Raw genomic sequence first — 23,690 nt, 5'->3', positions numbered from 1 at the left:
CTTAGACAAATAGGAGACTTTATTGGCTTTTATTACTGGAAAGTCCAGAGGTGAACTTCAGGCATGGTCGTATCCAGGTGCTCAGACTATCGTACGAGCATGGCCTCTCTCCTTCTCTTGACTTTATTTTCCCATGTTGGCTCCGCTGTCGGGCAGGCCTTTCTCATGTGGTGACAAAATGGCCCCCAGTAGCTGTACCCTTAGGAACCCCCGTAGAAAAGGAATCGAGAGCTTCTGTTGGCTTGGCTTGGGTCTCGTGCCTAGCTCTGTACCAGTAACTGCAAGCATGGGGAGGCAGCCTTACCTGAATCTCATGGACTATGCGTTGGGGAGAGATGGTTTTAGCTCACGTGTGCAGCTAAAATGGAGACATGAAGGTGGGTAGGTACTCAGAGGACTCAGATTTCTCCAGACTTTCCCTGAAATCTGGATCCAGTGGAAGGCAGTGCAGGGGAATCCACCTGTCCATTGGGGCTATTCATTTTGTCCAATTTGGAATGTCTGGCCTAGACCAGGATAAAGTGGGAACTGGGGGGACACCGGAATTCCCGGAGTCCTGGAGCATGGCCTCATGTCCCCGCCTCTGTCAGTTTGCAGCCCAGCTGAAGGGCAGGATCAGCCCACCCTTCAAGCAAGCACCCCAGGAACCCCGTTCTCCGTGTGGCCTGGACTTCTGCCCCACCAACTGCCACATCAACATCATGGAAGTGTCCTACCCCAAGACCACTCCCTCCATTGGCAGGTCCTTCAGCATTCGCTTTGGTCGCAAACCCTCCCTCATTGGCCTTGACCCAGAGCAAGGTAACTGCATGTGTGTTAGAAATTGTGTTTGGATCTCACACCACAGACACTCAAACAGAAACATGTCTGGAGGTCAGCGCTCCAGGGCTGGAATGATGGCTTCACAGTCATCCAGGATCTAGGCTCCTCTCTGCCTACACCATCATCTCTATGGTGTAGAGGTGGCTTTCATCCTGAAGGATGCCTCACGGTATAGAATGGCTGCTGGAGTACCAATCATCATGTCTGCTTTCCAGGCAGGAAAAGATCACAGTAGTTAAAGGCATATTAACACTAAGCCAAAATTTTTGTCTTGAAGTAATCTGGGGGATTAAAATAATATTTAAAAGGGAAAATTATCATATTTATTGGGAATCCTAGAAATGGATTATATACTTCTAGCCAAGGGGATTGTGGGCGTCTGGGCACGGTTTCCAAGTGAACTCTCTCTTTATCCGTGTAGGCCACCTGAACCCTATGTCCTACACCCAGCACTGCATCACCACCATGGCTGCCCCATCCTGGAAGTGCCTGCCTGTTGTGGATGGGGACCCTCAATGCCAAAGTCCCCGTGACAGCAGCTTTGGGCCAGCCAATGGGGCCCTGGGCCCAGAGGAGCGGGGTCTGAGCTTTCTCCTCAAGCAGGAGGACCGTGAGATCCAGGACGCCTATCTGCAACTCTTTACCAAACTGGATGTGGCCCTGAAGGAGATGAAACAGTATGTCACCCAGATCAACAGGTGAGCCCTGACCCCAAGAAGGAATTGAGTGAGTGAGTGTGTGTGTGTGTGTGTGTGTGTGTGTGTGTGTTAGAGTCAGGATTCTTTGTAGCGGGGGCTGTCCTGTACATCATAGGCAATTTATCAGCACCCCTAGATGCCAGGAGCACCTCTCTTCCCCAGCCATGACAAATGTTGCTAAATACCCCCTCAGGGGACAGGGGCAAAATCACTCCTGCATGAGAGCCACTGCTCTCATGAAATGATAGATGTAGACAGCAATCATTAGCAGAGGCTAAAACTATTTGGGAAAAGGTTTGGGGGACTTTGGAACTTTAACAGAAAGAGAGATGGTGTCCCTTTTGGTGTAATGCAATGGGGCACACACACAGCACCATCTACAAAGTGTTCTCGCCAACAGAAATGGCACTGTTCTCGAATCAAAGAGCTAGGTCTCACGACTCAACTGTAGGACGCGGAGGATAGAGCAGTGGTTCTCAACCTTCCTAATGCCGCGACCCTTTAATACAGTTCCTCATGTTGTGGTGACCCCCAACCGTAAAATTATTTTCATTGCTACTTCATAACTGTAATTTTGCTACTGTTATGAATCGTAATGTAAACATCTGATATGCAGGATGTATTTTCATTGTGACAAATTGAACATAATTAAAGCATAGTGATGAATCACAAAAACAATGTGTAATTATATATATGTTTTCCGATGGTCTTAGGCGACCCCTGTGAAAGGGTCGTTCGCCCCCCAGGTTGAGAACCACTGGGATAGAGGATGGTGACATTGGCACCCGGGGGACACAAGTGGCCAAATCCAGAGGGAGGGTGATTCTAGATGGAAATAACTGATGGGGGTTGGGGTGGGGAGCAGGTCCAGGGAGGAGGAGGAGGATCTGTTAGAGAAGAGACATACCAACCAAATGCAGTGTCTGGACCTGGCTAGGGTTCTGTTTCTAACACACCATCTGTGAAAAGACCCTTTGCAGACAACCAGGGGTATTTGAACATGGACTGGATACTAGATGGTGTTAAGGAATTACTGATTTGGTAGGTGTGGTAATGGCAGTCTGGTTAGGTTCAAAACAGTGTTTCTCAGCCTTGACATTAAGGACACCATCTTTGCGGTGTGGTGTGCAGTGTAAGGTAGGTAGCGGCATCCCTGGCCTCTACTCACTGGATGCGGTATTTCCCCCACCCCTGTCCCGCTCCAGTTGTGACAACTAACAGATGTCTCTGGACACGGACAAGTGTCTGCCCCTCAGGAAGTATGCTGAGTTGCTCAGTGTTTCCTCTGGGAGGTGCAGAATCACCCTTAGTTGAGAACCATTGCTTTAAAAGAAAGTCCTTATGTGCTAGACACACACAGGGAAGTGTTTATAGGGGAAATTTATGACAGCTTAGCTAGGTTTTAAATACTCCAGAAAAAGGAAGAGCAACGGGAAAGACTGAGGAAACAAAAATGAACCCTGAGTTGCCATTGTTGAAGCTAGCTATGCGTGCCTGGCATTCTTCATACTGTTCCTTCTACTTTCTTGTATAATGAAAATTGTCTGTGATAAAAGGAAAAATAATGTAGGGGTTTTGAGCCAGGTAGAATCTGGGTTTGAATCCTGGCCCTGCTATTTATTAGCTGTGTGACCTTAGACAAGTCTCTTGATTTCTCTGAGCCTCAATTTCCTCATCTGTAAAATGGAGCTGATCATAATACTGACCTCATTGAGTTGTAATAGGATTTCATCAGCCAGGGTTTATTGCTCACATACAAGGTACCAGACACTCGTTTAAGCACTGTACATATTTTAACTCCCTTAATTTTCATACCAGCCAGGGACATAGATGCTGGTATGACTCCACTGTATGTCTCAGAGAGGTTAAATAATTTGCTGTAGGTCTCTAAGCTAGCAAGTGGCAGCATCGAGATTTGAATCTGGGGTCTGTCTGTTTTAAAAACCTATGAACTTGACCATTAATGATACTCTGTGCCACGGGCTGACAAACTAGGGCCAAATCCAGCCCACTGCCTCGTTGTCTTAAAGTCTCATTGGAACACAACCATGCGCATTCATTCCCATGTTGTCTGTGGTACTTTCGCATGAATGCGGCAAAGTTGAGTAGTTGTAACTGAGATCATATGGCCCTCAACGCCGAAAAGATGTGCTCTCTGAACTTCTGCAGCAACCTTCCCAGTCGTGTTCTATGCCCTTGAACCTTGTGTAGCTTGGCCATGAAATAAAGAACCGCTGTTTCTCATGCCCCTACAGGAGGGACGGGATAAGTGCTCCTCTGTTAGGGTCAGAGGTGAGGCCCGAGATCAGGACCTTGCCTGGAGCCCCCATGAAGGCCATTAAAACCACCAGCATGTGCCTTTGAGTTCAAAGTCTTTGCTCCCACAGGCTGCTGTCCACCATCACGGAGCCCACCTCGGGAGGGTCCTGCCATCCACCCTTGGCTGAGGAGACCTCGTCCTCCCCACTGGTCAACGAAGAGAGCGAGATGGACAGGACCGACCATGGGGGCATCAAGAAAGTGTGTTTCAAGGTGTCTGAGGAGGATCAGGAGGACTCAGGTCATGACACCATGAGCTACCGTGACTCCTACAGGTGGGGGCAGCAGTGGGCGTCATCTGGGGTTTGACATGGGTGGCCAGTGGGACGGTTGAGGCCACTGACCTGTGGGAAAGTCAGAATTAGAGGGACATTTTCCAGGAAGCAGTGGGATGGGGCACTGTTGCTAAGTCATGTGGTTCTGGGGGTTATCTAAGCTCCCAACGCTAACGTTGCAAGCTCTACCCCCTTGTGGGCTCTGCCCCCTTGTGGCCACCACCCGTCCATTCTGCTCTGGGGCCGCTCTGCGCACGCTGATGGAATGCGGTCAGAGAAGAAGTTGAGATCTGTGGTGTGTCTTAAAACATACATGGTTTCTGCAACAAGTACTTTATTTTTACTTGATCCCAGGAGGAAGGCAGTTTTTCCCCTCCTAACTCTGTCTGAGAAGGTCTGAGTTGTTGTTGTTTTGTTTTTTACTGGTTAAGTTAATTATAACAAGATCAGTGAAGTCCTAATTAGTGGGTTAAATGGACTAAAAATTCAATTTCCTGTAATAAACCATGTGGTGGGTGAGTGGACGTCCTTACCACAAATAAACAGCGCTGTGGGCTCCAGGGAGCGGTTCTGTAACATTGGATCGCGTGGGGAGAGTAGAACCTTGGAGGGCGCTTCAGTTGTTTTGGGCAAAATACAGAACGGCTGGAATTTGATATGAATGACCTGCGCCCCAGCCTCCCGGTGTTCATGTCTGTCAGTCTTCGAGGGGGTCTGACTGGCCTGTGTTTCTGGCGGAGTTTCTGTAGAGGCAGATGCTCCCGGCGCCTCGTGTCCACAGCCAAGGTGCCACCATCTCTCTGGGTTTCCAGTCTGACATGTTTGGGTTTTCCGATTTTTCCTTTAATTTTCAAAAAGGTGAAAGAATTTCAGGGTTGTGCTTTTTGATTTCCATACCTTCTGAGTTCCTGGGACACAAGCTAAGAGAGCACGGTCCTGTCCTCCGGAGGTTCCCAGCCAGGCGGGGGAGACGAACACGGAACCGTGTGGCCGAGGGTGGCATGTGCACACGTGTCCAGGAACCAGGCTTCTCCCATGAGGGGAGTGATGGAAGTTTACTCCCAAATAAAAGCAAAAAAACTGTCCTCTTACTGTTCCTGCATTTCTGTGCTGGGGCCGAGAAGGGTTTCTCCACCATCAGAAAATCCCTCAGGGCAGCCTTCCCCGTCTCTGGCACTGACGGGCGGTCTGCTGCGCCCTTTCTGGACCAGCTGTCCTCTGAGGAGCTAGGGATTTTGTCTACACTCAGAAAGTGGGTTCTGGGTGCAGGGACCAGAGAGTGTGAGCTGGAGGGTGACTCCTGTCTTCCTCTCTGCCCCTTTGCAGCGAGTGCAATAGCAATCGGGACTCCGTCCTGTCCTACACCAGCGTGAGAAGTAACAGCTCCTACCTGGGCAGCGACGAGATGGGGTCTGGTGAGTGCAGCGGCTCCTGTTCGAGGGCAGGGGTCCCCAGCGGGACTTGGTTTTGTTTATTTTATTGCACTTTACTTGGTGTTATCATATACGATGTTTTTTAGTCTGGGAGTGCCTTTCCTTTCATTCACTCACTCAGCACATTTTATTGAGCACCTATGTTGTGCTGGGATCACAACAAGGAACCAAACAAAAGATCCTGGCCCTTGTGGAGCTGACGTTCTCCACGAATGTCATGGGACATGGAACACATGAAAACATACATGATGCAATTAGAGATTGCGATGAGTTGCTCTGACATCGCTAAAATAGGGCGGCTTGGTGGTTTCCATGACACGTGCTCAAACCAAAAATTCGGACGACATAGGAAAAGTTCAACAGAAGTACATGACAATAAGTCAGAACCCTCAGAAATGACCAGCCGTCACATGTGGAGACGATTGGTGAGCACGGTCTGCACAGATGGACATGTGGGTGATGGCTGGGTGGACAGACAGACACACATTGTACTCTATAAATTAGATCATCCTGAACGTACAGCTTTTTCTGAAAGACTGAAATGTGCTTTGATTTTAGTTTCATTGATTTCAGCTTTTAAATGTTTTATTTTGTGAATAGGCTATAAATCCACTTGCTTCATAATTGAAAAGGCACGAAAGGGCGGGTGGTGACAAGCCTCCCTCCCCCTTGCACCCGCATCTCCCGGTTCCCCAGCTCCCGCGGTCACAGCTGCGTTGTGTGACCTTCCAGTGGTAGTCTGGGCATAAAAATTTAATTCCAATTTTTTTTTTCCAATTTAACAGAAGAAAGAGAAGCACAAGTAATGTTGAAGATATTGCTGGACTTTAGATAAATATTTCATCACATAAGATATTCGGCTATAAAAACTACCCCTGGGGAGGTTTGAGGAAGGAGCTTCCGTGTGGCGGCTGCTTGAACTGAACAGTTGGGGGATGGGTCGGAGACTTGGGGTCCAGTTCCTGCTCTCTGGCTCGCAGTCTCCTCATTTGCAGAGTCTCAGAAGGAAGAACAATGACTTACAGTTGTGTAATGCTTTAGTTCCTGTTGCCCATTTTGAAGATGAAGAAACTGAGGCTCAGAGAGGTCAAGAAATTTGCCTGGTGTCACACAGCCAGGATCCGAATGTGTCAGACTCCAAATCCACTGTGGGTTTTGGAGCTCTGCAGCGACGTAGCCTCCTTGGGAGGAGGTTGGGAGGGTGTGAGATGGGTCGGAAATAGTTTGTTGATGGCTGTGGCTTCTTCCTTTGGCCAGGGGACGAGCTGCCCTGCGACATGCGGATTCCATCAGACAAGCAGGACAAACTTCATGGCTGCCTGGAACATCTCTTTAACCAGGTAGGACCTTTGTTCCCACCCTGGCCGGACCTTGGGTTTCTCCCGTCACCCGGGGTGAGAACCCATAAGCCAGAACCTGGGTCAGGTGCTGGGACTCAAGGGTCACTGCAACCTGGAGGCCACAGGAGCCACACTAACCTCGAGCCTCCTGCCACCAGGTGGACTCCATCCACGCACTCCTCAAGGGGCCAGTCATGAGCAGGGCTTTTGAAGAGACCAAGCATTTCCCTATGGACCACTGCCTGCAAGGTGAGCACAGGGACACCCCTCCGCAGGGCTGGGAATGACATCCAGCATCTAACAAGGAGACGGCGAGGATGGGGAACGGGTGCCGACGGGGGCAGGGCCCGGGCTCACACTCTCAGCCTTGCCCTCTCCTGCCCAATGGGTAAGGGCTCGTCCAAGGGTCAGCAAGTTCAGCCCACAGGCCAAATCCAGCCCATAGCCTGGTTCTGTATAGTCTCTGACCCGAGAATGATATTTTCACTTATAAAGAGGAATAAAAACAAAATGGAATAAATGAACACATGGCAGACACCGTAAGCCCTGCAAAGTCTCAAACAGTTTCTACCAGGCTCTTTTTAAAAATGTTTTTAATGATTTCAGAGAGGAAAGAAAAGAGAAAGAGAGGGATAGAGACATCAACGATGAGAGAGAATCATTGATCAGCTGCTTCCTGCACACACCCCTCCAGGATTGAGCCTGAAACTTAGGCATGTGCCCTGAATGGGAATTGAACTATGACCTCCTGGTTCATAGGTTGACACTTAACCACTGAGCCACGCTGGCCGGACTACCTGGCTCTTTACAGAAAAAAATCTGTGAACCCCTGTGTGGGTCCCTGAGCCTCTCTGGGCCTCTGTCTTCCTGTCTGTAACAGGAAGGGAGGGACTGGAGCACAATTCACTAACCCTGGGGACCTTCAGCTTGCCTCCATCATGTAACTCATATTCACAGAATCTACCTACGTCTTTATATTTTTTAAAAGCATATTCATTTGCTGCCTGCATTATTATTGACATAACTTCATCGAAAAAATGATTCCCTTTAAAAGATGTAATTTTGGAAGGAATGTTTTAAACTCCCCATATATGGAAAACCTGTATAACATGCCGTGAAATAACGGTGACTGTGATAAACTCAATGGAAACAGCCACGAAAAATGTCGTCATACTGCAGTCAGGGTCTGCTGCCTGCCCAGAGTGCTTTGCGCCTCCCTCATGAGAAGGATCAGTAAAGAAGTGTTAAGGACTCACCCACCAAATTGGGACTTCTTGACATGATTGAGAGAAAAAGAATTGACATGTATGTCCTCCAACCCACCTTTCCTCCCATTTACCCATCTACCCACCTACCCATCCATCTACCCACCCACCCATCCACCATCCATCCATCCACTTATCCACCCATCCATCCTCCATCTATCTATCCACTCATCCATCCATCCATCCACCCACCCATCCATCCACTCATTCATCCATCCACCCATCCATCTACCATCTATCTATCCACTCATCCATCCATCCATCCATGCATACACTCCCCACACATCCATCCATGAAGCTATCCATCCAGTAAATAATTTCCAGGAACCAGTTTATGCCACACCTTGTGCTGGGCACTGGAGGTCCTGAGATGAATGTGACACTGCCCTGACCTCTAGGAGCTCCCAGTTGGGTGCAGGAGGTAGGAAAAGAAACAGGCAGTTGCTCCTAAATGAGGGTAGGAAGTGTGGAGAGTTGGGGTGCCCTAGCTCAGCTACCCCTCCTGCTGTCTCAGGATCATCTCTTCCAGGATCGGACATCAGAAAGCAGAAACATCAAGCCCAGAGGAACCAGAACCATAAATATCTCAGAAATCCGGGGCATTGTTGCAGGGAAGAGGTCCAAGAAACAGGGGCCTATGTCTGCCAGGGTCAGGTTCAAGTCTCAGCTCTGTCACAACTCAGCTCTGTGACTTGAGGCAAGACACCTCCCCATTCTGTGTTTGGGCGTCCTCCTCTGTATAGGGAAAAGGTTAAAGGTTCCTTAGTCATGTGCCAGCTTGATCGGTGTGGCTATGTGGAGGTAGTACCTGAGAAGAGAATGCAGTGATTGATTTGTGATGTCTGCACTGGATTGGTATCAGTGGTGAGGAGTTACACCTCAACTAGCAGGACAGTGTGCTAAGATTGATGAGTGATGTCTGCCATGGGCGTGGTACTATGAACCAGTAGCACACTTGCCATGTATTTGCCCTCCGTGGACCAGCTAGTACCTGAGTCCTGCCAGCATCCTTGCTCTTGGATTCTGAGCCTTGGAATCTGGTGATAGGACATAGGCCTTTGTGCCACTGTTCTCCAAAGCGACTCTGCCCCTTTCCTGCCCTCATATCACTTTCCTGCCCCAGAGTTCAAACAGAAAGAAGAGTGTACAATTCGTGGCCGGAGCTTGATCCAGATCAGCATCCAGGAGGACCCCTGGAACCTCCCCAACTCCATCAAGACCCTAGTGGACAACATTCAGAAATACGTGGAAGGTCAGTTGGGCAGGGGAGGGTAACGTGGCCGTTTGTGGCTGTTGATTCTTAGTGTGGAATGTGGAAGGGTCAGGAGTGGGTCCATCTCCATGTCTGGGGGGATGAGGAGGAGTCGTGCCTCTTCCTCAGGTGAGTGTCCTGCCCTGGGCAGAGCCCTGGAACCGTGTACAGGCACATGATTAAGAAACATCTGACTTGGGGTGCCGGGGGCTTCCTTGCAGAGTCAGGAGGCTGAGAAGGCTGAACTTACCCCTTCTTTTTCAGAAATTGTAGATTTAATTCAGTTCCTTTTATTTATTATCAAGGCCACAAGCTAGGAGTCCCCTGATCAGACTTGGCCCACCGATGAGCTTTGATGATATAGCATAAAAAAAAGTGAATCGGTTGCCCGTGCTTCATTATCTGAGATGTCACATAAAAATCTAGATTTCTGGCTACTCCTGAACAGTCAGGGGATCTGGCACTAACAGGCCTGCAGGCCCACAGTCACACTTGGGTGATGAGAGGCAGCTGCCGTCTTAGATGGGAGAGGGGTGACTTCCAGTTCACCACAGTCCTCATCACGGCCTGCTTCCTGGTGTCCCTCACACAGTTGCCTGCCTGACCCTTGGCAGCATTTGAGTCTGGGATCCGGGCTTAGAAGGACCCTAGACCAGGAGACATTTGACCAGGACAGTGGAGGGGCGAAGCTTCAGAGCCATCCCCCAGGAACAGCGCCTGAGTTGACCTTTCAGATTTTTCTTTTAACCTCCTTCTGGGCCTAAGAGCTTTTTTTTTGAAGGAAAGAGACCAGGATGTTAGGTCTGTGTTCAGAAGGTCTGAGCTCTGTCTATGCGGGTGCAGGGCTGTGGCTGTGTAGAATGTGCATACGTGCCTGTGTGCTTGCATGAACGTGTAAGCATATAAGCGTGTGTCCATGTGCATGTGCAAGGTGTGGACGGGGGGCTCTGGCACGGGAGTTGGAGGGGCTGGTTTCAGCCTCTGTTTGGTGGGTATATGTAAACAGTTGGGGTACAGCCAGCAGTTGGGGTTCCATCCCCTGGAAATTGAGGGTTTCTGGAATTCACTCACTATTCAATCAGAGCTTCTTAGCGCAACTGTTCATATCCAGAGCGTCCCTGTGCAGGGCTTGGGGCTTGGGCCTTGGCCTTCTGGGAGGGCCCAGCTCTGCTCGAATCTGTGCTGACCTCTGTGCTCATTCTTTTCCTCTGCTTCCCCTTCCAGATGGGAAGAACCAGCTGCTCCTGGCCTTGCTGAAATGCACAGGTGAGGGCTTGAAGCAGCAGCTCTGTGACGGGCACAGAGGCGTATCCAGGGGAGGGCATCCTGGCTGGCAGTGGTGCTCATGACGGCAGCCCAGCGAGGCCTCTCCTGCCGGCCGAGGTTGATGTCCTCGTGGTCATCAGGGCCTGGACCCGGGGGAGGGAGTGACTCTGTGGCTCTTGCACCCAGAACTCCTTAGACCTCGTGTACTTCCTCCTCTTGAGTCCAGGGCCAAGTCACAGGGCCCTGGCCCCCTGTGTCTTGGCACCTCCCAGGCCCGAGGACAGGAGACAGAGGACTGATGTCCAGTCGAGTCCTCAGCCCCGCGTGGGACTTCTAACGGGCAGACAATGGGGAGGAGGGAAGGGCAGATGGTGGGCTCGGGGAAGCTGGGAGGTGTATTCTGTCCCTCCCTTCTTTCCAGAAATTCTCCGCCAAGTGGCGGCTAAAATAAGATCTAGGTCAAAATTGGTCTCTGAAAATCAGTTGACTAGAGCCAGTCATTGGAAATAATTCCTTCCAGAGGATCGGGCCCTGGATGAATGATTGCCTGAAATTAGCCAGTTCTGCAAACCACGTCAGGACAGGGGCAAGGAAGGGGAGGCAGGAAGAGGCTTCTCAAAAATAGAGAAAATGGTAAACGGCATTTCTTAAAGCATGGAGCTGGGCAGACATGCTTAGCATCATGGCTGTCCTGCCAGTCAAGGTCGAGCAATCCCCTAACCAATGGAGAAACAACCGAGTAAGGTTTTGGGAAAGCCTCAGGGAAAATCACAAGGCAGATGGATCAATGAGAGAGTTGCGATTTTCAGTAAATTGGCTTGCTTTTGGAGAATTGATCGTCGTGGGGTTGGCTTTTGGTGGCTGGATTGATTTTTGGCCAGCTGGCCCCAGATGGTTGGCCTGCTGGGGCTGGTGGTTGGTTCTGGGCCTGGGCTTTGGGGCTTGGGGCAGGAGCACCTGCCCAGCGAGCCCATCCCCGCTCTCCAGACACCGAGTTGCAGCTGCGGAGGGACACCATCTTCTGCCAGGCCCTGGTGGCCGCGGTGTGCACCTTCTCTGAGCAGCTCCTGGCAGCGCTCAGCTACCGCTACAACAACAACGGCGAGTACGAGGAGAGCAGCCGGGATGCCAGCCGCAAGTGGTTGGAGCAGGTGGCGGCCACCGGCGTCCTCCTGCACTGCCAGTCCCTGCTGTCGCCAGCCACTGTGGTGAGTGAGGGGAAGAGGGATGAGTACCCTGGGAGCCTGGGCAGGAGACCTCCTGCTTACTCACTCCGGTTCTCGCTCACTCACCTACTGGTTCATTCAGCAGCTGTTTATTGAGCACCTACTATATGCTGCTGTGATGGGCACTGGGGATCAGCTATGGGCCAAGCACAGAGTTGTACTTAGGGATCTTAAGTCCTAGTCGGGGGAAGTAGACATAAATAAGTAAAATAAGTGATGTAGACCAGCGGTTCTCAAGCAGGGTAGGTTTACCTCCCAGGGGACACTTGGCAATGTCTGGAGACATTTTAGGTTGTCACAAGGAGGGGAGAGGAGGTGCTACTAGTGCCTGGTGTGTAGAGGCCAGGAATGCTGTTGAACATCTTACAACACACATGATGGTCCTCACTCCCCTGAGAATTTTCTGGCCCAAAATGTCAATAGTGTCACACTTGAGAAACCCTCATGTATAGTGATGAAAGCTAAAGAGAAAAATTAAGCAGGGAAGGGGACAGGAAAAGATGGGGCAACAGCATTTGAAAGTTTCACTAAGGTAGCCAGTGAGGCCTCACTAAGAAGTTGGCATCTGCCCAGGAACTGAAAGAGGAGAGGGAGTGAGCCATGAGGATCCTGGGAGAAGTCTCAGGCAGAGAGAATAGCAGATGCAGAAGCCCTGAGGCAGTGTTTGAGAAATTGCAAGGTGGCCCTATGGATGGAGCGGAAGAAGCTGGGGTAGGAGGAGGTGAGGCTTGAGAATTGACTGGGGTCAGACTGTGGGGACTTGCAGGACTTTGGCTGGTCCTCTGAGTGGGTGTGAGCCATGGGAAGGTTTTGAGCAGAGGAGGGATGGGATCTGACTTGGGCACTGGAAGAACCACTCGTGCTCCTTGGTGGGGAAGGCCATGAGGGCAAGCGCAGCAGCCGGGCGGCCAGTGAGCTGGCTTTTGTAATAATCCAGGTGAGATTCCTTGGTGCAGACAGCATCTCAGTGAATCCCTGCACTAGCTCCGAGGCAGGGTTTTCACTTCCCACGTTTTAGGGATGAGAACGCTGAGGCCCAGGCAGCCAGGTTTGAACTCTGGGGGTCTAACTCTAGGCCCTCCTGCCCCTAGGTTGCCCTGCTTTCTCTGCATCTCCTTTTTATCTCTGATCCCACTGTCCTGTCACTCAGGGCTCAGAAGCAGGTCCAGTTCTCTGCTGGCACCCAGGAGGCAGAACCCAGGACTCATCATTTAAGGGTGCTGGGGCCCAGAGCCGACGTCCCCCAGAAATGAAGCCTGCAGCAATTCTCTGTACTGTTTGGTCCTGCACCCCATGTTCCCAGTTGTGAGCTCCCCAACCTCTACGCAGTGGTTCTCAACCTCTGGCCCTTTAAATACAGTTCCTCATGTTGTGACCCAACCATAAAATTATTTTTGTTACTACTTCATAACTGTAATGTTGCTACTGTTATGAATCGTCATGTAAATATCTGATATGCAGGATGGTCTTAGGCGACCCCTGTGAAAGGGTCGTTCGACCGCCAAAGGGGTCGCGACCCACAGGTTGATAACCACTGCTCTACAGCTTCCTAGACATTTTCCCAGGCAGGGCTGAAAACCACAACTGCTGGCTGTTGGGAAACGTGGCCTCGGTGCGCCCTCTGCTGGCCCCATTTTGCACACAGATCGCTTTCACCTGGTTCCTGGAAAGTGCCGCCAGGGCTGGAAAGGCCCCAGGAACACTCAGCCCTCACCTTCTGTCCTCAGATAAGAGCCCAGTGTGTTAACTCACCAGTCACCACCACGTGCCAGGCTCTGAGCTGGGCACAGGGTGTCAGAAGTTCACTTTCTAGTTGGGGGAAGCAGTTAGGAAAGAAGGAAGGAAGGAAGGGGAGGAGAGACGGACAGGAGGTAGTTATACGGAAGACTTAGAGGGTGATTACGTTTCGGTCAGAGATGTCCTCTCTGAGGAGGTGACGCTTGAGCTGAGACCTGAGTACCAAGACAGCCCGCTAGGTAAATGGCCCGAGGAAGAGTGTGCTGGGCGGAGGGAACAGCATGTGCAAAGGTCCCAAACAGAGGCCAGTGTGGCTGGAGGGGAGCAGGCCAGGGGGATCAGGGTATGATGTCAGCAGGGCCACATCTATAGGGCCTAGGACTTTATTCTGGAAGCAGAGGGAGGGATCAGAGGCTTTGAGCAGTAGTCACAGGGCAACCCCAGGAGTCTGCCTGTAGGTCTGGTAACCCCTAGGCTGCCCCATGTCCGGGGATGGGTGGCATAGGGGGACCTGTGAAAAGGCTGGTGTGTCCTCCTGGAGATGGGAGTCTTGTGTTGGGGGTGGTGAGGAGGGTTGAGAGAGATGTTGGATCTGGGGTATGTTTTGAAGGTCAGCCTATCACAGTTATGGCGACCCTATGACACACATGTCAGAGGTGACACGTGAACTCATTTTTTGGTTGGTTTTTCTTTGTTAAATGGCATTTAAATATATAAAATAAATATCAAAAATATGTCTTTGTCTTACTATGGTTGCAAATATCAAAAAAATTCTATATGTAACACGGCACCAGAGTTAAGTTAGGGTTTTTCAAAATGCTAACATGCCGAGCTCAAAAGGTTCGCCATGACTGGCCTATCAGGACTTGGAGATGGGCAGTGTATAGCGTGAGCGGAGAGAGAAATCAAGAAGTCCTTGTGGTCAAAGTTTAGGGCTCTGTGCTGAGATGGGGCCCATGGCAGAGGGGTGAGGAGGAAAAGAAGGACTTTTGGGGGCGTGCTACGTTTGAGATGGCTGAGTTGGATTGTTGGATGGTCTGGGCAAGAGGGCCACCCGGTACATTAGAGCAGAGCTGGGTTCTAGCCTTGGGAGGTTCAGGACAAGGAAACCCGATTTCACATCCAGCCCCTGAGAGCCCAGCGGAGCCCGGTGCCTGGTTGGCCCACAGCGGGTGTGTCGGCTGGTGTTGAGTCACAGCATCTTGAAGTGAACCCTGGGGCAGGGGTGGCATCTGACACTCCTCCTCCCTGTCTCCCTCCTGCAGAAGGAGGAACGGACCATGCTGGAGGACCTCTGGGTGACCCTGTCGGAGCTGGACAACGTCTCCTTCTCCTTCAAGCAGCTGGACGAGAACTATGTGGCCAGTGAGTGATTCCTCCCGCTCCCAACATGAGAGTTGGGGAGCTGCTTTGGGGACCACCCTGCCCCCAGGCCAACTGCCAAAGGCTGACCTGGGACCCAGTACTTTCAAACCTCATGCTCTCAACATACATGGAAAAAGAGGGTATATTTTTGTATAAACCCCATTGTCTCCAAAAGCTCTTAAAAGGGAACAACAACCAGTACCCAGTTCTTACTAAAATTTCTAGAGATATCCGTTATTGGGGTGAAGACTTGTTAATATTTTCTAAGAATTTATAGCGCAATTAAGTCCCTCCCTCCCTTCCTCACTCCCTCTACCTGCCCACCATTCATCCACCCATTCATCCCTCTGCTTATCCATCCCCATCCACCGTCCCACCTCTCCATCCTCCACCCACCTACCAGCCCATTCATCCACTCATTCTCCACCCATCCACACATCCCTAATTATGAGCACATAATATGTGTTAGGCACAGTTTTCAATTCTGAGGCCACCATGGAGAAATAAGGCCGTGGTTCTTGCCTCCTGAAGCCCACAGACCCGCCCAGCAGGTCTCAGCCCCAGCTGCTGGTATTCAAAGACACCGATCCCCACCCCAGCCTCAGCCCTGGCCGGTGGAGTCACTCTGTGGGGTGGATCCTGGGCATTGGGGTTCTAGAAAAGCTTTCCAGGTGACTGTGAGGTCCAGCCAGGATTGAGGACCACTGGGCGGGGGCCTATTGCCACTTTTCTATGAGTGTGGTCCCTGGACCCGCAGCCACTGGGACCTGGTTAGAAAGGCGAATCCTCAGGCCCCATCCCAGACCTGCACCGGAAACTCTGAAAGTGGAGCCCACAGACCTGTGCTGACAGGGACTGGGCGGGCTTGAAGCACACTCGTTTGGGAACCACTGCTCCAGATCAGTGATTCTCAACTTTTTAAAAATTATCACCTCCATAAGGAGTCGGTTTCGTTTTTTCCTTATTGCTGCAACCCCATTACATTCTAATACCTCGGATACACTCTTTGTCTGTTTAGGTACTGTATGTGTACCTGTGCTTTATACATAAATGAGTCCTTTCTTTTTGGGCCATTGCCTCCAGAACCAATTTTCGTCTCCTTAGGGGTGATTTCACCCTGTTGAGAATGTGTGAAAATTTAGAGGGACAATAGATTCTGTTTCAGGTGCCCGTTGGAATTGATGGTCAGTTCTATAAATAGGCAAAGTTGGGCTTAGGGAGAACTATTGATTGATTAGTTATGTCTGCCATAGGTGCCAGATGGGGTGTTAGTGATTGATTAATGATGTCTGCCACGGGTGCCGTATAGTGTGTTGATACCATGACTCCCATAAACTGTACCCTCTGAGTGTAAATAAATGCAGGTCCTGGTTGAGGGCAGCATTTGGCAGGCAGAGGCCTGGGGTACCAGGTGAGGAGTACAGGAAACATTCGTGTGGCTCTGAAGACAAACATTGACACCCCCCCAGCTGGGCAAAAGCAGTGTCAGGTCTAAGGATTGAGCAGTGGGAACTGGGACCTGTTGAAAGAGGTGAAAAGGGAGGTCAGAGGCTGCTCTTCTGAGCATGGGAGGACTGGGCTGTCTGAGCTACCCCCGGAGGATGGGAGGGCAGGGAGGTCTGAGGGCAGACAGGGCGACACAGGATGCCACCCTGAAGGTAGGAGGCACGGGGGTCTAAGGCTGCCCTTCTGGGGTGGGGAGAACAGGACATCCCACGTGAGGTCTGAAGGAAGGTCTGATGCTGCCCTTCTACCACATTGAGGGCAGCCGGCAGGCGCTCAAGGTCATCTTCTACCTCGACAGCTACCACTTCTCCAAGCTGCCCTCCCGCCTGGAGAGTGGGGGTAGCCTGAGGCTGCACACCGTGCTCTTCACGAAAGGTGAGCTGAGGGGTGCTGAGGGGGGCCCACAGGGGACACCCAAGGCTCAGAGCACCCTGGGACCCCGCCGCCTGCCCGCCCTCTTCTTCCTTCACAGCCCTGGAGAACCCAGAGGGGCCTCCTCCTCCAGGTCAGTATTACCGCAAACTCAGGTATCTGCCCGGGGCACATGCTGGGGACAGGAATCTGGACACTGCTGCGGGAACTGGGTATTAGAATAGAGGGCACCAGGCAGGCCCCCAGCATGGGAGTGGGCAAAGTGCCTTTTCCTGAGCACCTACTGTGTGCCAGACCCTCTGCCTACACATGCTCATCAGGTTCTCACAACAGTCACGGTTGGCCATTCTAAACCACTTTACAGACGAGGAAACGGAAGCCCAGAGTGGGTGCTCAGCTTGCCCAAGGCCACAGAGCTGGATGGTGGCTGAACTGAGCTTGGAACTGGGTCTGCTTGGGTCCTTGCAGCCAAGAGGAGCTGCCTGTCTCATTTCATGTGGGGTGGGAGCTGGTGGGATTGTTGAGCCTGTGAGTAAGGGGTGTGGCCCCCAGGGCCTTGGCCCAGCTCAGAGGAGACCCCCTGAGAGAAGTGGAGGGAGCAGGGCCACATTCTCAGGAGGGAGCCTCACACCCAGGGACGCAGCTTCCCTACCCCCACCCTCACCCCAGCCCTTCCTCCTCCCCACCTTCTCCCTTGGGGGAAGGAGGCTGGAGGTCAGTAGACCAAGCTTCAGGCTGGGTGAGCGCTGTACTGTTTTGGGGTTTGGCTTTCCTCTTTGGAAATGGAAGCTGATGCTTTCAGGGGAAACACCCAGTTTTGTTATTAAAACTGGCATCTCTTCGGATTGATCGATGCCATCAGTCTGCTCCATGCTGCTGTTGAATATCGAAAATATTACATCTCTGATCCTTCGTTTATTCCTTCCTTCATTCAGCACATGGGGGCCAGGCTCTGTTCTGGGTGCTTGTCGGGAGTCAGCAGTGGCCCACGAAGCCTCCTCTTCATGGAGCATAGATTCTGGAGCAGCAGTTGTCTGGCTCATCCCCTGTTTTGTCAATAAAGTTTTATTAGCACACAGTCACGCTCATTTACGTGTGGATGTCTTTGGCTGTTCTGTGCTACAGTGGCCAGGCTCAGTAGGGTTTTGATAGAGACTGGTCCACACAGCCCCAAATACTGACTGCGTGGCCCGTCCCAGAAAAAGTTATGAGTCCTGCTCCAGAGGGGGTGGTGGCAATACGCCAGGGAGCGAAGCGACAGCGTGTGAAGTGGTGAGAGTATTCAGAGGACAGAGACGCAGGACAGGGGTTAGAGAGAGGGGGGAGGGGGTGTCAGGTGCTGACCAGCTGACCAGGATGGGCCATCAGGGAGAGGTGGCATTTGAGGGGTGCCTGGCAGGCCCCTTTTGCTTCCCCCCTCGGGCTGTGGCAGGGATGGAGCGTGGAGAACTGTGCAAGCTCTCAGTCGTTTCTTTCTGAGCGTTGTGGGCGGGCAGATGGGCCGCAGCGGCAGAGAGTGGGGGCTGCCTGGATGGGGGCATGGACACCCCCCATAAGCCCATATCTTCTCTCTCAGGGCGTTTTACCTGGAGCGGTCTAACCTGCCCACAGATGCCAGCACCACGGCGGTGAAGATAGACCAGGTGCGTCACCTGCTGTGTTGTGTGTGCGGGGCTCGAGGGCTTTTCGCGGGCCTGCGCTCCGGGCCTGTCACCCACTTCCTAGCCTCAGGCAGGCCTCAGGTTTGACAGTGGTTTAGGGGGTACTGGCCTCAGGATTGTGAGGCTGAGGGTCCCAAGAGAAGCGGTGGCCATGGCCCTTTGGGGGTCCGTAGTTTCGCTGGCAGGATATTAAGATGACAGAACTGGCAGACCACCCTTTTCTGCCTCCACGTGCAGTGGAGGACCTGGGGCGGGAGGAAGGCTCTTCCTGGGGAGGGCGGCTGGGGCTGGTTGAGGCAGTTTGGAGGGGGCACTTCATTCAGGCTTAGTTGGGGGCACACCTGGGCAGGTGAGGAGAATGAGATTTGACGGTTGGGCCTGAAATACATCCTGAGCACTACATGCCAGCCTGTGGGGCAGTGGGGAGCCACAGATGGTCCTTGAGCAGGGTCCGGGGAAGGTTAATGGGGCTGTAATCCCCGGTGAGGGGAGCCGGGAGGACGCTGCAGTAACTGAGCTGGACTGGAGGGAGTAGATGGGGTGGAAGGCTGGGCGGGGGCCTCCTCGGACTATCGGGATGTGTGTGTGCACCTCACAGCTGATTCGTCCCATCAATGCTCTGGATGAGCTCTGTCGTCTCATGAAGTCCTTCGTCCACCCCAAACCTGGTGCCGCTGGGAGCTTGGGTGCTAGCCTCATCCCCGTCTCCTCCGAGCTCTGCTACCGCCTGGGGGCTTGCCAGATCGCCATGTGCGGCACGGGCATGCAGAGGTGAGCTGGGGGCTGGGCGCGGGGAGGGTCAGAGAGCAAAGGCAGAGGGGTCACTGCGTGACACTGATGCGTCAGAGGGTGCAGTGAAGCAGTCAGATGCTGGCTTTGCGTGGTGTGCTGGAGGGGGGTCCTCTTGGAGAGGAGACCCCTGGGGCAGGGAGTGAGTCCAGCAATTATCTGGGGGCGGGGGCAGTTCTCAGCCCGGAGACAAGGGCTCTCCTGGGGAGAGGAGGACATGAGACCAAAGGCCTGCCGTGCTGTGATGGGTGATGGTTGGATGGTGGCCGTTCCTGCGTGTGCGGTCGCAGAGGCCTCACGTGGTGGGCAGGAAGTGCCCGTCTCACCGGCCGTCCCCCTTGCCCCTCCCTGCAGGAGCACCCTGAGTGTCTCCCTGGAGCAGGCGGCCATCCTGGCTCGGAGCCACGGGCTGCTACCCAAGTGCATCATGCAGGCCACGGACATCATGCGGAAGCAGGTGAGGCGGTCCTGCCAGGCTACAGGGCGTCCTGGCCTGGGCACCTTGGGCTGAGAGCAGCAGGAGGGGGCCATCTGGGGCTGGGCAGTCATCAGCCTCACCTGTGGCCCTTCTCCCCAGCAGGACTTCTGCTTCTGGGCCTGTTACCTACCTTTCCGCACCGCACCCACACATGTGCTTGCTCAAATGGTCCTGAACGTGAATTCCCGTGCGGAGGCAGGTCCCAGCCTCATGGTTCTTTCTTCCCAGGGCCCCAGGGTGGAGATTCTGGCCAAAAACCTGCGGGTCAAGGATCAGATGCCCCAGGGCGCACCTCGGTGAGTGGCTGTCCCCCCTCCCCCCTCTCCTCTCCGCAGGGAAGACCAGGACCTGGGTTGGCATCAAAGTCCTGGCCTCACCCCAGGCAGACCCCTGGGTAGTCATATGGGGCTTCACCTCTCACTTATGGGGACCCCACTTTGGGAAGTGACAAGCATGCTCAGTTTTTTACTCCCCAGGGGAGCACCTACTGTGTCTGGGAAGATGACACAGAGCCCCTCAAATGAGCCATGGGCATGGACTTGTTGGGGTTTCCCTCCTCTTCCCGCTCTTGCTCTGCCGCCTCGCTACCCTCAGGTCCCCTGGCCATCGGCTGCTTCCTGTCCTCAGGACCCCATCATCTCTCCACGTTGATTTCAGCCAGGCTCATGGTACCCTGTGCTGCCCCCTCTCCCAGTAGTGCCTCATATTAGTCCATCTTCTCTCTCCAGCCCACTGCCCCAGTTTGCTATCAATACTGCTCACAATTTTTTTTTAAAAAAAATACTGACTTCAGAGAGGAAGGGAGAGGGAGAGAGAGATAGAAACATCAATGATCAGCTGCCTCCCGCACGCCTCCTACTGGGGACCGAGCCCACAATCCAGGCCGGATCCGGCCCGTTTGAAATGAATAAAACTAAAAAAAAAAAAAAAAAAGACCATACCCTTTTATGTAATGATGTTTACTTTGAATTTATATTCGTTCACACAAACACTCCATCCATGCTTTTGTTCCGGCCCTCCGGTCCAGTTTAAGAACCCATTGTGGCCCTCGAGTCAAAAAGTTTGCCCACCCCTGGGTCAGGGCCTGCTCACAATTTTTAAATCACTCCGTTTTGAAATAGTTTGACTCACTGGAAGTTACAAAAGCAGCACAGAGGGTGCCCTTCGCCCAGCTCTCACGTAACCACAGGACATCGACAAAGCCAGGAAACGGCTGGTGATCGGGCAGCTCCCACGCAGACCTTACGGTTTTCACCCTCACTTCCTTTAAGTACTTTTATCTGTTAACTTACCCCACTCCGGGCACCGTTCCTTCTGTGAACAAGATGCTCTTCTTGTGCCCAGTTGGCAGCGGGGGCCGCGGGGGCACAGGGAGGTTAAGGGCCTTGCCTGCGGTCACACAGCTAATGAATGGCAGAGCTGGAGTTCTGAACCCGGCAGGCCGGGCCCGGGGCCAACCTCCTAACCACTGTGCCGCTTCGCTTCTCTGTCTTGTCCGCGTCACCGCAGCCCTTCTCCCCACGGCACATCTGCCTCTTTTGCTTGGAAGCCATTAGTGGCTCCTTACTTGACAGAGAACTCAGTATCCTTCCGATGCAGAAAACCAAGGCAGCTTTCTGTGTCCTGCAGGGAGAGGCCCCCAAGCTTATAATTTATTAAGTGAAAAAGCTCAAGGGCTAGACCACTGTGACCAGTTTGCCACCATTAGTGTGAAGAAACGTACACACCCACACATGTAAACACCCCCCCCCCCGCCACACGCAGGCCGGCTCTGTGTGTAAAGCGCTTGGGCGGCTGGAGGGAGCGGAGACTGCCTGTGGAGGGGAGGAGGCCCGGGGGAAAGTGGGGGCAGCATAAATACTTTTCACTCTGCGTTTTTGAAAAACATCTACTGAGTTTTGTTCTCTGGGCATGGACTGCCTGTTCAAGTAAAGATTGAAGTCATATTAATAATAGGCCCCAGCCCGCCCCGGCCCCTCCTCATCCTCTTCGCCTCCATCGCCAGGCTCTACCGCCTCTGCCAGCCGCCGGTGGACGGAGACCTCTGAACGCGGAGACGCTTGGTGCTTGACTGCGTTGTCTGGAGCTGGGATCTGGGAGGACACAGCGGGTCGTGCTGGCCTGCTCCAGAGCCCGTCCGAGGCCTCACTCCACGACCTGCCCAGCCTTCTCCATCACCTCCTGCAAGGACAGGCCGTGCCCCCACTCGGACGGGCAAGCTGATAGGCCTGGGCCCGCATGTTTCCACACTTCCGCCAGAAACCCACGGGGTGCTGGGGACCCACAGCGCTGATGGGTGCAGCCAGGGCCCCGGGGACACGGGAGAGGTCATGGCACCGCAGTTGGCGGCCCACGGACTTGGCTCCCTCGGGCTGGCTCAACCTGCACTTTGAAACCCTGGTTTCCTTCTAAGTCCACATTCCAGGTGACACGTGTCTCCACCGCCTCACCTTAGCTTCCAGACTCCCCCTGTACTAACTGCTCAGTGGACTCGGAAAAGCGGGCCTCTGCCAGGAAGACAGAGGGACAGGGCGCAACATCTGTCACCAAGAAGACACTTGGAAGCCGCACCAGCTTCCGACAGCACCGCCATTGGGACTTGAGCCGTCAGCCCTGGGCACGAGATCTGCCCTGACTTTATTTATGTGGCGTGAAATCTCTGTGGTTTACTCTGAGACGCCGCTCCCCCACCTCCCCATGTTGTGTGATTATGTATTTTAAATTTTAAAGAAAGGTGTATTGTCTAACGGGACCATCATAAGGTAGTCTTGACAGCTTTCCCCAGTACTAAAAAGAAAAAGAAAAACTAAATTATTGAAAATTCAAAAACATGTCAGTATTTCATCTTTTTAAATATTAGGGTCATAAGGTATTGCTTACAGGTGCCTATTAGCTGGTCAGTATTAGAATGAATTACTTTGCTCTCTTTGAATGACTGGCTATAAGGGTTCGAGAGGCGGCTGGGCCAGGTCTAGGGACTGGAGGGGACTGAACCACCCCCCTGAGATACTGTCCCCCATGTAGGTGTGTTTTGCAGGTAAGGGGGTCACAGGAAACCCTGGGTGGTGGCTTCTGTAACTTATTTTGTTGATGCTCGCTCACGGCAGGGCATTTGGGACTTCTCAGCCAGCCAGGGAGGGAGACAGGAAGACAACCTATCTGCCTTCTGGGTGCCAAGTCCCCCCAGGCACCCTCTCCGCAGTTCATCCCCTCGAGCTCCTGTACAGTAGCAGGGAAATGTCACAGCCGAGGCAGAAGAGAGGGGCATCGTTCTGCCCTGGGCTGGTGGTGAGAGCAGTGTGGGTTTCCCGAAGCCCCCCCAGAATGTTGGACCCTTGAGCCCCGGGGGCCGCCTTCCTGAGCATTAGACTGCAGAGGCAGGCTTGTTGCTGGGCACTGGTGACGCGATGCAAACGAGGACCTGACCTGCCTGGCGGGAAACGGAGAGGGGCCCTGGAGGGCAAGGCCTCGTGCACTGGTTTACTTTAAAATGTACAGATTCTCCATTAAATTCATGATAGATTTTTTATTATTATTAAAAGTCAATTTATAATACAAAGATCTTGATCTGTGGTTCCTTGGGGGCCGACCCTGGTGGCATGGGGGTGGTGTGGCCAGCCTCACGTTGGAATGAGCCCAGGCCTCCAAGACCCACACGGAGGGGTCAGTGAGCCCGTGACCCCTAGCAGTGACATTACATCTGTGAGCCTCCGTTTCCTCCTGTAAATCGAGGACAGTGTGTATTTTCCCCTGCAGAGGAGTGGTGAGGACGGCCGAGATTTCACTGCAGGTCTGCGCCCCAGGTGTGCCGTAACGGGCTTTCTATTGTTTTTCACCTTTATTTTGGGTTCTGACCTCCCATTTCACGGAGATGGTGGAAGAATGT

The 23,690-nt window shown here is 52.7% G+C and overlaps 1 protein-coding gene across 1 annotated transcript in view; it reads left to right on the top strand.

Moving 5' to 3' along the window:
* The window catches only part of PREX1 (phosphatidylinositol-3,4,5-trisphosphate-dependent Rac exchange factor 1), a 189,232-nt gene extending 165,869 nt beyond the window's left edge, over positions 1-23,363 (top strand). Inside the window, exons 25-41 of the mRNA XM_006772500.2 lie at positions 591-801; positions 1,244-1,520; positions 3,908-4,114; positions 5,441-5,529; positions 6,805-6,887; positions 7,046-7,136; positions 9,276-9,404; positions 10,629-10,670; positions 11,658-11,878; positions 14,899-14,998; positions 16,733-16,879; positions 16,977-17,031; positions 18,453-18,519; positions 19,136-19,308; positions 19,681-19,783; positions 20,033-20,100; positions 21,810-23,363. Coding sequence (XP_006772563.1) covers positions 591-801; positions 1,244-1,520; positions 3,908-4,114; positions 5,441-5,529; positions 6,805-6,887; positions 7,046-7,136; positions 9,276-9,404; positions 10,629-10,670; positions 11,658-11,878; positions 14,899-14,998; positions 16,733-16,879; positions 16,977-17,031; positions 18,453-18,519; positions 19,136-19,308; positions 19,681-19,783; positions 20,033-20,100; positions 21,810-21,852 — 2,106 coding nt within the window. The 3' untranslated portion in view covers positions 21,853-23,363. The remainder of the gene's footprint in view (positions 1-590; positions 802-1,243; positions 1,521-3,907; positions 4,115-5,440; positions 5,530-6,804; positions 6,888-7,045; positions 7,137-9,275; positions 9,405-10,628; positions 10,671-11,657; positions 11,879-14,898; positions 14,999-16,732; positions 16,880-16,976; positions 17,032-18,452; positions 18,520-19,135; positions 19,309-19,680; positions 19,784-20,032; positions 20,101-21,809) is intronic.
* Positions 23,364-23,690: the final 327 nt, after the last annotated feature.

Source organism: Myotis davidii, unplaced genomic scaffold (assembly GCF_000327345.1).
Source record: "Myotis davidii unplaced genomic scaffold, ASM32734v1 scaffold526, whole genome shotgun sequence".
NCBI lineage: Eukaryota > Metazoa > Chordata > Mammalia > Chiroptera > Vespertilionidae > Myotis > Myotis davidii.
This window is presented reverse-complemented; position numbering and strand designations above follow the sequence as displayed.